General features: G+C 46.7%; 1 protein-coding gene across 2 annotated transcripts in view; it reads right to left on the reverse strand.

Moving 5' to 3' along the window:
* The window catches only part of GSK3B (glycogen synthase kinase 3 beta), a 118,795-nt gene that overhangs the window by 25,118 nt on the left and 77,857 nt on the right, over positions 1-15,820 (reverse strand). For both annotated transcript variants that reach the window (XM_056848048.1, XM_056848047.1), the window contains exons 5-8: positions 14,471-14,601; positions 7,806-7,912; positions 5,067-5,164; positions 2,861-2,956 (exon numbers count right to left, since the gene is read on the reverse strand). In XM_056848048.1, coding sequence (XP_056704026.1) covers positions 2,861-2,956; positions 5,067-5,164; positions 7,806-7,912; positions 14,471-14,601 — 432 coding nt within the window. The remainder of the gene's footprint in view (positions 1-2,860; positions 2,957-5,066; positions 5,165-7,805; positions 7,913-14,470; positions 14,602-15,820) is intronic.

The following is a 15,820-nucleotide window of genomic DNA, read 5'->3' on the forward strand; positions in this document are numbered from 1 at the left end:
ACTCCTGGGAAAATATCCTTAGGATTGCAGCATAAATCATCTAATTTAGCAGAGAAGAGGCAGAATTTCAGGCCCATGTCTGCATTATGTGTAAAATGCCAGGCATTATTGGATAGACTGTTTTTTGGTGGGTGGGGCTGGTAGGTGGGCCTGGTTTTACTTTATGCTTTCTGGAAGAAGGGAAAATGGAATTGCTTGCAGTTCATCCCTTCTATACACCTGTACAGTCAGATGCATGTTTTCAATGAACAACACTGGCCATTTGAGAAGTGGTTTCAAGAACTGATCACAAGATTAGCTAAGTCACTGAAGGCACACAGAGACACTAAGTAGTAAGTCTCCACTCAAAATCTCAAACACATTTTTTTAAAAATTTGCTATGATCAATTAATGACCACAGTGACATTGACTCCTGGAAATTCTACCTCTTCTCTGCTAAATTAGAGCTCTGGATTTTTGCTGTCTGGTAAATAGCACCAACCATGCAACAAAAGCAGGTAGAGGGGATTGCCAAAGGTGATTGGAAGGGGAGGGAGGGAAGGACACCAGAAGGATCCTTCTCTTTGCTCCTTTGAGCGTAATGTGTATTCAGGCCTCTCTTCTTATGGTCATTCTTGGGACCCATGTTCTTTTCTGTGGGAACAAACAGTGCCTCGCAATCCATCCGGCCATTCTGGGAACGGGGAATTGTTCAAGAACACAGCCCCATATTGTCTCACTATGCACAGAGCATCTCCTTACTCAGGGGAAGAGAGTCATCTGCTCAAACCCTCCCTTGCCCCAATCTGATTTTTGTTTCCCACGGCCAGAGGGGCTGCAAACTAATCCTACCACCCAACATAAATTTAACTAGTTGGAAGCCAGCAGGGAATATATCCAGGGCAATTTTCCTGGCATTGCTTCCTGGGAAAAGGTAACCTTAACTGCCCTGCTATGCTAATGGCATAGTATGCATTTTGCTTGAGGCATGGGGGCAGAATCATACAAACTTTACCTGAAGCACAATATTGTGCAAACAAAATTATAGAGACCTGTTACAATACAAATGGTAATATTTGCATTTAAATCTTATTTCTTATGAACAGAAGCAGCTTAGCTTCAAAACGTAATATGTACTCATTATTTCCTTATTGGTTGAGATAACATCTATAATCATGAACCATGTACTGAACTATGTCACTTCATACTTCTTAGTTAAGAGATAGGCCTTTTATGCACGGGTTGTTCCCGTTGCAGTCACACACACACACCCAACTACTTCTGGGCTCCGTTTTAATTATGCATGTATTTTCCAACCTTCAGAAGTCACCTCGCTCTCCCCTTGCGTTTCCCCCGAGTTTCTGGATGCCGTTTTACCCGGAGTTTAAAGTCTGCCTCGATCCCAAATCGAAAGCCGGTCCAGTGCATAATTGTCACTTCAGATTTTTCTCCCCATGCCCATTCTCGCTTCTCCCTCCCACGGGTCTGTTCCCCTCATCCAACCCCTCCCCTTGAAGCCATTATCAAATGAACTAGCGACCAAATAATCCTGGAATATCCATGAGGCTGTTTCTTTGGTCAGTTTCACAGCGAGTGTGGGTCAGTTTCTGATAAAACAGTTCAGAGTACACCAAAATAATCAGCTGCTTATTTGGTCTGTTTCACAGCAAGTGTGGGTCAGTTTCAGTTCTTGGCAGGATGGAACAGAGCCGGGCTGATTTGCTGCCCTCCCCTTATAGTGTCCTCTTATAGCAGGGGTGGGGAACGTCAGGCCCGGGGGCCATTTAAGGCCTGCAAAATTATTTGGTCTGGCCCTTTGTGGGTCCTGGCAGATCTCTAGCTCAGAAGGATCTAAGACTGGCAATCCGCCCCCTCCCGCGGACAGGAATAGCCTCTATTCAAGGCGGATGTTTGTTTTGCAGCAAAAAGGAGCCCTTTTTCCCCCTTGCAGAAGTCATTAGCTATGGAGCTGCTAGGACCGCCCAAGAAACTGTGTTATCCCTTTCCCACCCAGGCCGTGGGGCTTGGTCGGCTAATTTTTAAGTCGATAATTTTGTATGGCCTGCGAATGATGTTATAAATATCCAAATGGCCCTTGGTGGAAAAAAGGTTCCCCACCCCAGTCTTATAGGCATGAAAGCCTTGCTTTTTTTGCAAATGGAAGACTACCAATGGAACAACGAATGTCCCAAATGCCCTTGCAAGTGTTTTTATGTTACTATGACCCCATAATTGATCACAAGGTACTCCTGGAATTTCTTGGGGGGAAAAGTTCCTGTGCCCAGTGTTTTGAGAATCCGACTGCAAAACACTGTGCAGTTAGAGAGCAGCAGATCCAGGCGGAAACAGATCGTGCATAAAAGACCCCTCCTTCCTTTATATTTATACAAAACTCCTCATACCAGCTGACCATGAAAAACAGAGACCTGCATCCAAAGATCTTGCCGCATGAGTAGACGGCCTTTCTACTCATAAATGTCAGGGTGGAGAGTTCTGGGGTCCAAAATCTAGCCCCAGGGGAGGTTGAAAGACGCTTCTGTGTAGCTTTTGGAGAGGAGCAGGAGGCTGCAGAGACGAGGAGGGGAGTCTACACCCTGCCCTGCATGACTAAGGAGTGTCACTCGATCATGTAGTAAGATCTTTCGGCTCTACGCCAAAAAGCCCTCTGGGCATAGCCTTCCGCTGTACGTAACACATTCTGCTGGGTAGTTACAAATCCAAGCTCCAAGACATGGAGGAATAATGCAGAGAGACAGTTTACAGGGCTATGAATACATCTCGGTTCAGCTTTACTACTTGTGAAAATTAATGCGATGTAACACCTCAGTGTTATATGTATATACATCACCCACATTATTATTTAAAAAAAAAGAAGACTCACCTTAGTCCACGGATGTGCCTTAATCTGAGGAAATTTAAATTCAGTGTAGTTTGGATTCATTTCTCTAATTTGTTCTCTTGTAGGGGTTCCAAGGACCTAGAAAACAGGAAAGGAGAGTTTCTGACACCTTGTCACACGACAGCGGCAACATTAATTTCATTTATACCGGCGTGGTGCAGTGGTGAAGAGCGGCAGACTCTGATCTGGAGAACTGGGTTTGATTCCCCTCTCCTCCACATGAGTGGTGGATGCTAATCTGGTGAACTGGATTTGTTTCCCCACTCTGCCATATGAAGCCAGCTGGGTGACCTTGGGCTAGTCACAGTTCTCTTAGAGCTCTCTCAGCCCCACCGACCTCACAGGGTTTCTGTTATGGGGAGGGGAAGGGAAGGTGATTGTAAGCCGGTTTGATTCTCCCTGAAGTGGTAGAGAAAGTTGGAATATAAAAACCAACTCTTCTTCTTCTTCCTCACCTTTCTCCTCAATTATCTGTAGCATTTGGGACTACGTGGAAAAGAAATGGGTGCACAGAGTCTGACTAACAAAGCTATGGAACCAGGATACATGTGCCCTCAGTAGTGATCCTCTCTTTCACGGTCTTCTCCCTCTTTATTTCAGATTTAAGAGTTTTCAGTAAGCAGGGACCCGTCTAATTTTAGGGGAGAGACCACGGCTCAGTGGTAGAGCATCTGCTCGGCATGCTGAAAGTCCCAGGTTCAATTCCTGGCATCTCCAGCTAAAAGCATCAGGGGTTAGGAGAACTGAAAGACCTCAGCCCTAGGCCCTGGAGAGCCGCTGCCAGTCTGAGTAGACAACACTGACCTTGATGGACCAATGGTCTGATTCAATATAAGGCAACTTCGTGCATAATTTTGCCTATGAAACTGCCACGCACAAACTAGTCATGTTTCAATGCAGGGAAGACTGGACACAGATTTTACACACATATTTAATATTTCACTTGAAGCCAAAACACAGTTGTCTGATGAGACAAGGAGAAAACCACCACCAATAGAATAAGCATTGCTGTATTTTTTAATTGGACAGGTTCTCCAACACAACCACAAACTTGAATGTTGAGCCTACTGATTGTAGTGCAGTGGTTAAAGTGTTGGACTAGGATCTGGGAAACCCAGGTTCGAATCCCCGCTCTGCCAATGAAATTGCTGGGTGATGTGGGCCAGTCACACACTCTCAGCCTCAACCCTGGCAAGTATTTGGATGGGAGACCTCCAAGGAATACCAGGGTCATGACGCGGAGGCAGGCAATGGCAAACCACCTCTGGACATCTCTTGCCTTGAAAACCCCACCAGAGGTCACCATAATTCGGCTGTGACTTGATGGCAAAAATATATATATACTAGTTATCTCCATGGGTCTTATTACTGTGAAAGCTAATAGTCCCTTCATAGACAATTAAAAAGGAAGAATCACACAACCCCTGTAGAATGCATTCCACAAACAGAACACATGAAGCATTCTTGAGACGACAACAGGATGAGGAGGGAACAGTATCTCAGCAAATGGAACTGTTGTCCTCGGGAAGTGGTTATATATGTATATGTTGCTGGGAGTGGCTGTGGCTCAGTGGTAGAGCATCTGCTTGGCATGCAGAAGGTCCCAGGTTCAATCCCCTGCATCTCTAATTAAAGGGACCAAGCAAGTAGGTCATGTGAAAGACCTCTATCTGAGATCCTGGAGAGCCGCTGAGTAGACAATATGGACTTTGATGGACCAAGGGTCTGATTCAGTAGAAGGCAGCTTCATGCGTTCATGTGGTTGGTGCTCCTTCTTTGGAGATTTTTAAGCAAAGGCTAAATAGCCATTTGGCAGCAATGCTGACTCTGTGATCTTAGGCAGATCATGAGAGGGAGGAAGGGTTTGCGTCAGTGCTTGGCTCTTATGGCCCTTTCTTGCACAGATTGGAAATGCCGATAGCCACTTTGGGGTCAAAAAGCAATTTTCCTCCAGGCCAGATTGGCCAGGGATCCTGAAGAGCTTCTTTTGCCATCTTCTGGGTATGGAGTAGGGGTCACTGGGGTTGTGGGGGGTGGGAGGTAGTTGTGAATTTCCTGCCTTGAGCAGGGGGTTGGATTAGGGGGTTGGATGAGGGGGATTCTATGATTCTAACCACAATTAAGCAAAATTAGTATTATCGAGGTTTACGCCTCAAAATTATGTCCAGAAAAATCAACACACCCATACCTTGATTATTTCCACCAGCTGATCAACACCGCTGTCACCTGGGAAAATTGGTTGTCCTAGTAATAGTTCCGCCAGTACGCAGCCTGCTGACCAAACATCTGAAGAAAACAAACAAACAAAAAATCCGTTAGGGAATGGTAAGATTTATACACATGGAATGAGGAGACCAGTTGGGGCGGTCACGCACATTATTTGCTGGGTAAACCAAGGTTTGCAACCTAGTATGGCAAAAAAACAAAAGGGGGAAGGAAAGACCCAACCTAAAACCAAAACTGGGTAGAAGAAGAAGAGTTTTTTTTTACATGCTGACTTTCTCTACCTCTTAAGGAAGAATCAAACCGGCTGACAATGACCTTCCCTACCCCCCCCCCAACAGATACCCTGCGAGGTAGGTGGGGCTGAGAGAGCTGTGACTAGCCCGAGGTCACCCAGCTGGCTTCATGTGGAGGACTGGGGGAACCAATCAGGTTCACCAAATTAGCCTCCGTCGCTCATGTGGAGGAGTGGGGAATCGAACCCGGTTCTCAAGATCAGAGTCCACCGCTCCAAACCACTGCTCTTAACCACTACACCACGCTGGTTACCCAAAGGTTGGGTGGAAAAAGACTCAATTATGTATAGAAATGTATTTATTTTAAGGTGCCGATATCTATATTAAAAACATTAAAAATTGTATTAAAAGAAAGCACAACTGGCAACTAATACAGGTTGATAAACTACAACCACAATCCAAATGCGTTTTGGCCCCCTGGCCTTCGTCAGTGGTCTAATAACATCACTTATAAGGTACACCAATACATAATACAACATTTATAACAGTATTATAGCAGAATAAATACAACAACCCAGGTATGCATGTAGGGATGTATTCCAATTTGACCCTGTGCAAAATATATTCAAAACAGATAAAAGGAAATATTTATTTACACAACACATAGTTAAATTGTGGAACTCCCTGCTCCAGGATGTGGTGATGGCTGCCAATTTGGGAGGCTTTAAGAGGGGAGTGGACATGTTCATGGAGGAAAGGGGTATTCATGGCAACTAGTAAAAATGGAAACTAGTCATGATGCAAATCTATTCTCTCCAAGATCAGAGAAGCATGCCGAATATATTAGGTGCTGTGGAACACAGGCAGGAGAACGCTGCTGCAGTTATCTTGTTTGGGGGCTTCCTAGAGGCAGCTGGTTGGCCGCTGTGTGAACGGACTTGATGGGCCTTGGTCTCATCTAGCAGGGCTTTTCTTATGTTCTTAAAATTTATAAAATTAAAGAGCCTGCTGCCGTGGAATACTTTCTGCTTGTTCTTTTCTGGGCTGTGTTAGCCTTCCGTACAAGATGTGCATCCCAGTACGCTTTGCGACAGAGTATACCAGGTGTTCCCAAAGTGGTACCTATGAACTCCATGGGTACTACCAACACCAACATTTTCCTTGGCACCCATCAAGTGTTTTTAGAAAGTAGGTGGGGCCAGGGGGGGCTCCTACCCAGCAGGGCTTCTAATTGGCCAATGGAGATCCGATTGGCTGCGCAGATTAAAACAACGTCGTTCCGGTGGCAGCTGCCACCAGAGTCTCAATTTTATTCTCTTTCTCACTCCTCTCTCCCAGCATATTTTTAAACATTACTCCTCGGGCTTCTTCTTGGACTCCGCCTCTCACGGAGGCCATTTTGTGGTTGTGCATTTGTAAGGCTGCCTTTAGCCAGTTGTTTCTGGGTTGCACACAAACAGCTGCAGAACTCCGCGCGTGAAGTGGTTCGTGAACTGAGTGACTGCCAACTCTTTAGCATGCTCTCCACAATTTCCCAAATGAACATTTTGTAAAGCCTGGGATGGGAGACTTTAGTCATTCAGAGCATTCCATTAGAATTCGGAAAAAATCAAGAGTTTACTACTTCACGTTACCGTGACAGATGGCATCTCAGACTACTCTTCCCTGGTAGTTATTTTGTGAGGTTTTCTGAAAAGATCTAGCTAAATTTGCAGTTACATAAGAACATAATCAGACCAAGGCCCATCAAGTCCAGCAGTCTGTTCACAATGGCCAACTAGGAAGTGGCCTCACAGTGGCCTCTAGGAAACCCACAAACAAGATGACTGCAGCAGCATTATCCTGCCTGTGTTCCAAAGCACCTAATATAATGGGCATGCTCCTCTGATCCTGGAGAGAACAGGTATGCGTCATGGCTAGTATCCATGTTTACGAGTAGCCATGAATAGCCCTATCCTCCATGAACATGTCCACTCCCTTCTTAAAGCCTTCCAAGTTGGCAGCCATTACCACATCCTGGGGGCAGGGAGTCCCACAATTTAACTCTGTGTTAAGAACATAAGAACATAAGAAAAGCCATGCTAGATCAGAACAAGGCCCATCAAGTCCAGCAGTCTGTTCACAGTGGCCAACTAGGAAGTGGCCTCACAGTGGTCTCTAGGAAGCCCACAAACAAGATGACTGCCGCAGCATTATCCTGCCTGTGTTCCAAAGCACCTAATATAATGGGCATGCTCCTCTGATCCTGGAGAGAACAGGTATGCATCACGTCTAGTATCCACTGTTTACTAGTAGCCGTGAATAGCCCTCTCCTCCATGAACATGTCCACTCCCCTCTTAAAGCCTTCCAAGTTGACAGCCATTACCACATCCTGGGGGCAGGGAGTTCCACAATTTAACTATACAAATCCCCTGGCTGCCACTAAAACTTTGAACTTTCCCACACAAAAAAGAAGAAACATACATACCTATACTGGAGGTATAATCAGTGGCTCCAAAGATCAACTCTGGCGCCCTATAGTACCGAGAGCAGATGTAAGAGACATTAGGCTCTCCACGGACCAGCTGTTTTGCACTAGACACACAGAAACAAAAGAAGAAAGGTAACACATTAGATCTAGAACTCAGTGTTGCTAAGATTCACGCTTGCAGCACAAGAACGCTGCCTTCCTTGGCTGCAGAGCCCTTAAGGGGGTACTTGTGGAAGGCGTCTACGAAGCGGCAATTCGTTTGAGGCTGTGTACGTTTGCCAAGCTGTACTCGTTGGCTGTTAATGACTGAAAGGAAGCAGTTGTGATAAAAGCAACGCTAGCTTTACATAGGAGTTCTACCACCTCACCGCGGTAACTAAGTTTACCCGTCACCGAGATGTGGTACTTTAAAGACCATGACGAAGCGCTTCCACAACTCCGCAGGCAAGAGCCAAGGGGGAAGGCAGAAGCAGAAGCATAATAGATCTAGTGGAATAGAGGAGAGGAGAAAGAGTACCTTTTATTCCTAGTTTCAGAGGGAAGCCATATTGGTCTGTGGTAGAACAGCTAGGTTCGAGACCAGGAGAACCTCAGAGATCAACAAGATGTTCATGGTATGAGCTTTCCAGAATCAGAACTCCCCTTGTCAGATACCAGATCATCAGATCTGACAAAGGAGGTTTTGACTCTCAAAAAAGTTTATCCCCCCAAAAAATCTTTTTGGGTGCTACTAAGCCTGAATTCCTCCACAGCCAGTGTCTAGGGATTGTGATGAGGCCTCAGCTCAAAGCACACATTCAAGACAGATACTTCAGACCTCAATTCAACATAGGGATTGCCATCCAGGTAATTCTCTGGAACCCACAGGCCAAGGGAAATCCTCTTAAGGCTGAAGATATGATAGTAGAAGAAGTAGAAGAGTTGGTTTTTATATGCCGACTTTCTCTACCACTTAAGGGAGGCTCAAACCGGCTAACAATCACCTTCCCTTCCCCTCCCCACAACAGATACCCTGTGAGGTGGGTGGCGCTGAGAGTGTGACCGCCCCAAGGTCACCCAGCTGGCTTCATGTGTAGGAGTGGGGAAACCAACCCGGTTCACCAGATTAGCCTCCACCGCTCATGTGGAGGAGTGGGGAATCAAACCCAGTTCTCCAGATCAGACTCCACCACTCCAAACCACCGCTCTTAACCACTACACCACGCTGTCTCCCAGAGTGATTTTTATTTGCTCAATCAGATATGTGTTCCTTAATATCAAATCTTGGAAGTGATTCCCATGGAAATGGAAGTCTCTCCATCTTCAAACTCTCCTTCTGGTACAGAAAGGATAGCCTCAACGTCTATCTGAAACACTGTCCCTGAAACAGGGAGATGGGACTCCAAGGTAACAGAATAATGTCCTTTGTTTTCTTCAGCATGGATCTGTTGCTGCCTTTCTATGCTGAGGTGCTCAGGCTTGTTCTTGTTCTCTACTCGGAAGGGGCCAAGAGAAATCGCTCCCGAAGCTTGTTCCACACTGGCAGCGCGAGCCAGACTCCGTACGAGAATCAGCACCAGCTCTACTAAGCGCTTCACAAAAGGTTTCCTGGATTTCTTGTACCCCACAATAAGACCTGAACTTGAGCACAGCATGATACTGCAGATTTTCACATCACACATCTACCACATTTTTGACCAGCCCTTTCAAGGTTCTTCCTAGCGGTTTTATCCTAGGTTAGGCTGTGTGAGTGTGTGTGTGTGTGTTTTTAAATAGTTTATTTATTTTATAATAGGGGGTACAGAAAAAAAAGGGGAAGGGGGGAAAGGTAGGAGTATCCAACATAAAACTGAGAGAACAAAAATTCAAGAGCGAATTGAGCAGACTACATTGAATAACGATACTGAAAAGCTGGGCAATCTATATAATCAGAAAGTGGTCTCCTATTAAATCTATCAAGGATAAATGATATCTCTACGATCAGAATAATTATCTAGCGTTATGCTTAGAACATCATTACCATTGACTAAAATCTATTTTATTGTTTCACTTTTATTAACCTTAAGTCTCAACATATTTATAAAATAGCTTCCATTTCTCATGAAACAGCTCATAGTTCGCATCTTTGCTTGTGTTAATCATGTTAGTCGTTTTTGCCATAATGGCGTATTCCATTAATTTATCTTTCCATTCTTCTATATCTGGGAGAAATGGTTGTTTCCATTTCCTTGCTAAGAGTGTGTGTGTGTGTGTGTGTGTGTGTGTGTGTGTGTGTGTGTGTGTGTTAAGGGCCGTTGAGTTACTTCTGACTCATGGCGATCCTATGAATCAACGTCCTCCAAAATATCGTATCTTTAACAGCCTTGCTCAGGTCTTGCAAACTGAGGGCTGTGGTCGGGTTAAATTGACAGAAATGACAGTCCTACTCTGACATTCCAACCATTACACCACACTGTTTTTCAGCACAGATCAGTATGGAAACCAGTACAATGCCACAGAGTGGACAAAAATCATTGGTGGTTCTCTACAGACTTCCACATTTGGAACTATGCATGAACGGGCTACCTGTAGAAATTTACAGGGCTCTGCTCTTCCCATTCCCCTTGGCTCTTTGCCTCCTTGAGTGCAGCTCTGTAAACCCCGCAGCAGCAGTAGCGTGCTGAGCCCAGCACCGGCGGGCCTCTCCTCGCCCTCCGCAGCCCTCAAGGGTCACGCCCGGGGACGCCCGAAGCGGGGCGGCTCAGCCTGACGGGGGACGACTCCGTCCGGAGCTCAGCAGCTCCGCTCCCTTCCCTTCGGCTGCGCTGCCTGCAGTGAGTGCGGCCGGCTAGCCGAAGGTGGTGGTCGCGGGCCCGCTGCCTGGCCCGCCGCGCGCCGTCCAGGCTGGGAGCGGAGCTGCAGCCGCGCCGCTCATTGGCTTGCACGATAATTAGGCTCTCGACCTGGGGGGGGAGAGAGAGAGATCTCGGGGGAGGCTCCTCGCAACGCCGCCCCGGCACTGCAGCCGGCAAGCGGGCCGAGTCGTCGCGGGCCAAGTCCACTGCCCACACCCCGACGGGTTCCCCTGCTGTGAGCCGCGGCTGACCCCGTGGGGAGGGCAGATACCCTGCCCCAGCCCCCCTCGAGTGTGGGCGTGCGGACTGCGCCCTTCCTCGTTAGGCACTCTCGACCCGCAAACGGTCCTCGGGCTGCCGACGTCTGCCTTTCCCACTGCTGCTTACTGGGGGGGGGGGGAATCTAAGGGGCATGGGGGAGAACAGGATCCCAAAGTTGGGAAAGATCTGTGTCCATCCGCCCCGGGAGTACAAAGGGTTGTATGGAGTTATAGTTCTGAAATAAGTTAAAACACACGTCCAATTTCGCTGTGGGTTGTGGATATTGTGTGCGTGTGTATGCAGAGAGAGGGAGGGAGAGAAAGAGTTGCACTTTTTCTGGCAGAAATCTTGATTCTGCAGGTGCAGCTTTCCCCCTCATCCCCACAGTGATGCGGGAAGCTTCACATGAAGCTCTGGAAACCCAAACGTTTCTGAAGAGGAGGAAGAGGCACGCCCCCCCCAAAAAAGTCGACCATGAAACCTCTCCTCACCACCCCATTTCGGGTTTATTCCCCCCCACGAGAGGGGCGGTGTGTGAGGTAAAGCGCCCTCCTCCTCCTCCTCCCCCCTTTCCCTCCCCTCACAGCGCGGCCGGGTTTTGCACGCGGCACTCGAGGGCCAGCGGCGCCAAGGCGGGCAACGACAGCCAATCAGAGGGCAGGATTTTTCGCGCTGGTTTTGGCTGGCAGAGGAGGTTGAGGCGCTGAGGAGGGGCGGACAGTAGGCCGGCGGGGGGGGGGGGTGAGGAAGGAAGGAGCCCAGGCGGCGGCAAGGAGGAGGAGGTCGGGGCCCGGGGGGGAAGCCATGTTTGGTTCATTTGTACTCTCTTTTTGGGATTTGTACTCTCTACAAGCACATTTTCCCCATCCAGATTCTCAAAACTCTGCATGGGGGGTTATTGGCCATTTATGAATGGGAGGCTTTGCCTTGGATTTGCCACTCAGATGCACATTTTCCCCATCCAGATTTTCAAAACTCAACAATAAGCCCCCTTGCAGAGTTTTGAGAATGCGGATGGAGAAAATGTGCATCTAGAGAGCGGCAAATCCAAGGCAAAACCTCCCGTGCATGAATGGTTGTTAAAAGGCATTGAGGAAAGGGGGGGATGAATTATCCAAGTCAGTGTGTGTGGGTATGTATGCGTGCCCACTTGAAAATACCCATTAAACTTTCTGTAGGAGGAGCTTAAGACTAATTTAATTAATAGTTTGATTAAGACTTAAATTTTTAATTAAAATTTATTAAGTTAATAAACAGTGTACCTACCTATATAGTTTAAGTTTAAGAAATTTGGCGCTCAAAAGAAATCTCAATCGTTGTACTGTTGATATTTGGCTCTGTTGACTAATGAGTTTGCCGACCACTGCCCTTGGCTAATGGTTGTTATCTGCCTTTTGATCATACTGAAAATGCCTTCCCCCTTTGCCACCACGTAAAGAGGAGCTCCAGATATAGGGCAAAGGGAGAGGAGAGAACGATCTGGGGATACAGAGGTATACAGAGGCATGGATCTTGTGAGCGTATGGGTTGTGTGGAAAACCACAGTGTTTGCGGAGATCGCCGAGCAACGGGTGTTTGGAGAGAGAACAACAGAAGTGAAAGAACCCATCCCTGAGGAAGCCAAGCAAAGAAGAGGAAAGTAGACGACCTCCAAGAAACAGAAACACCAAAGAAGCGATCCAACAGATGAATTCCAAAATAGAGACAGGAACTGTTAAAATAGAAACAGCTCTGACTCACAGGATAGGACAACCATACCTATCCAAAAGCAGAGTCGGAATGTAAGTCGTAATATACCATAATTAATATACGACTAGTATACAAGTCACATTATGTGAAGACAAGAGTCACTGGAAAAGGCGATCATGTTAGGAAAAGTGGAAGGCAGCAGTAAAAGAGGAAGACCCAACAAGAGATGGATTGACTCAATAAAGGAAGCCACGGCCCTTAGTTTGCAAGACCTGAGCAAGGCTGTCAAAGATACAGTCAGGGGAAAAAGTATTTGATCCCCTGCTGAATTTGCCCGTTTGCCCTCTGACAAAAAAATGACCAGTCCATAATTTTAATGGTAGGTCTATTGTAGCTGTGAGAGACAGAATAACTACAGGAAAAACCCCAGAAACCCAGAAGACAAAAGTCAGAGATTGATGTGCATTATAATGAGTGAAATAAGTATTTGATCTCTTTGCAAAAGGTGACTTAGTACTTGGTGGCAAAACCCTTGTTGGCAATTACAGAGGTCAAACGTTTCTTGTAGGTGGCCACCAGGTTTGCACACATCTCAGGAGGTATTTTGTCCCACTCCTCTTTGCACATCCTCTCCAAGTCAGTAAGATTTCGAGGCTGATGTGTAGCTACTCGAACCTTAAGCTCCCTCCACAGATTTTCGATGGGATTAAGGTCTGGAGACTGGCTAGGCCACTCCAGGACCTTAATGTGCTTCTTCTTGAGCCACTCCTTTTTGCCTTGGCCGTGTGTTTTGGGTCATTGTCATGCTGGAATACCCATCCTCGACCCATTTTCAATGCCCTGGCTGAGGGAAGGAGGTGCTCACCCAAGATTTGACGATACATGGTCCCGTCCATCGTCCCTTCGATGCGGTGAAGGTGTCCTGTCCCCTTAGCAGAAAAACACCCCCAAAGCATAATATGTCCCCCTCCATGTCTGACGGTGGGGATGGTGTTCTTGGGGTCGTAGGCAGCAGTCCTCCTCCTCCAAACACGGCGAGTTGAGTTGATGCCAAAGAGCTCGATTTTGGTCTCATCTGACCACAACACTTTCACCCAGTTCTCCTCTGGGTCATTCAGATGCGCATTGGCAAACTGCAGACGGGCCTATACATGTGCTGTCTTCAGCAAGGGGACCTTGCGGGCTCGGCAAGATCTCAGTCCTTCATGGCGTAGTGTGTTACCAACTGTTTTCATGGTGACTATGGTCCCAGCTGCCCTGAGATCATTGACAAGTTCCCCCCGTGTAGTTCTGGGCTGCTTCACACCGTTCTCATGATCATTGCAACTCCACGAGATGAGATCTTGCATGGAGCCCCAGACCGAGGGAGGTTGACAGTTAGGGTTAGGATTGTCACCTTCTCACCAAGCTGCTAGGCAATAGTCTTGTAGCCCAGTCCAGCCTTGTGCAGGTCTACAATCTTGTCCCTGACATCCTTGGGCAGCTCTTTGGTCTTGGTCATGGTGGCTAGTTTGGAATCTGATGGATTGATTGCTTCTGTCGACAGCAGAACCCTAACCCTAACCCTAACCTGGCTGGTTGATAGGGGATCAAATACTTATTTCACTCATTATAATGCACATCAATCTCTGACTTTTGTCTTCTGGGTTTCTGGGGTTTTTCCTATTGTTATTCTGTCTCTCACAGCTACAATAAACCTACCATTAAAATTATGGACTGGTCATTTCTTTGTCAGAGGGCAAACGGCAAATTCAGCAGGGGATCAAATACTTTCCCCCCTCACTGTAGGACATTTTGGAGGACACTGATTCATAGAGTCGCCATGAGTCGGAAGCGACTCAACGACACTTAACACACACACAATATACAAGTTTATGCCAGGGTATTAATGAAACCTACCTTCCAAAATCACAAAGTTTCAGGACAGCTGTGTCAGGGTCCAGCAAAAGATTCTGTGGTTTTATATCCCGATGGCATATTCCGAAGGAATGGATATAGGCTAAACTTCGGAACAGCTGATACATGTATAACTGGAATGCAAAGAGGAGATAGGATATAAGTCACCTTCAGTTTCAAAGCCTGGATAGATAGATGGTTGAAAGAATAACACTAGACAACCACAAATAAATGTACAGCAGCTACAGTAAGATCTGAAGTACTGACGAATTAGATGGCCTTCTTCTTCTTCACACGGAAATTTAATAGATAAAATATGTAATATAAATGGCTTTTAAAAAGTGCTCCTTCAAAACTAAGATGGATTTAGAATATAAGTACAAGGCACGGGAATCTCTAAAATCGAGCATGCTTCCCCTGAAAGAAAGAAAAAAAACCAAAACTTGGGTGGAATTTCCACTCTGTTTATGCAAACATTGGGGAAGAGGAAGAAGAGTTGGTTTTTATATGCCAACTTTCTCTACCACTTAAGGAAGAATCAAACTGGCTGACAATCACCTTCCCTTCCCCTCCCCACAACAGACACCCTGTGAGGTGGGTGGGGCTGAGAGAGCTCTAACAGAGCTGTGACTAGCCCAAGGTCACCCAGCTGGCTTCGTGTGTAGGATCGGGCAAACAAATCCAGTTCACCAGATTATGATCCGCCACTCATGTGGAGGAGAGCAACCAAAATGATTAGGGGACTAGAGCAACTGTCCTATGGGGAGCGGTTAAGACGCTTAGGGCTGTTTAGCTGGGAAAGAAGGCGGCTGAGAGGAGACATGATAGAGGTCTATAAAATTATGCATGGTTTGGAGAGAGTGGACAGGGAGAAGTTTTTCTCCCTCTCTCATAATACTAGAACACGGAGTCATCTGCTAAAGCTGGAGGGTGAGAGATTCAAAACAGATAAAAAGGAAGTATTTTTTCACACAACGCATAGTTAAATGGTGAAACTCCCTGCCCCAGGATGTGGTGATGGCTGCCAGCTTGGAGGGCTTTAAGAGGGGAGTGGACATATTCATGGAGGAAAGGAGTATTCATGGCTATTAGTTAGAATGGATACTAGTCATGCTGCATACCTATTCTCTCTAGTATCAGAGGAGCATGCCTATTATTTTGGGTACGGTGGAACACAGGCAGGATGGTGCTGCTGCAGTCGTCTTGTTGGTGGCTTCCTGGAGGCACCTGGTTGGCCACTGTGTGAACAGACTGCTGGACTTGATGGGCCTTGGTCTGATCCAGCAGGGCCTTTCTTATGTTCTTATGAGAGGGGAATCAAACCCGGTTCTCCGGATCAGAGTCCACCGCGCC

The sequence above is a fragment of the Euleptes europaea genome, chromosome 4, assembly GCF_029931775.1.
Source record: "Euleptes europaea isolate rEulEur1 chromosome 4, rEulEur1.hap1, whole genome shotgun sequence".
NCBI classification, from domain to species: Eukaryota; Metazoa; Chordata; class Lepidosauria; order Squamata; family Sphaerodactylidae; genus Euleptes; species Euleptes europaea.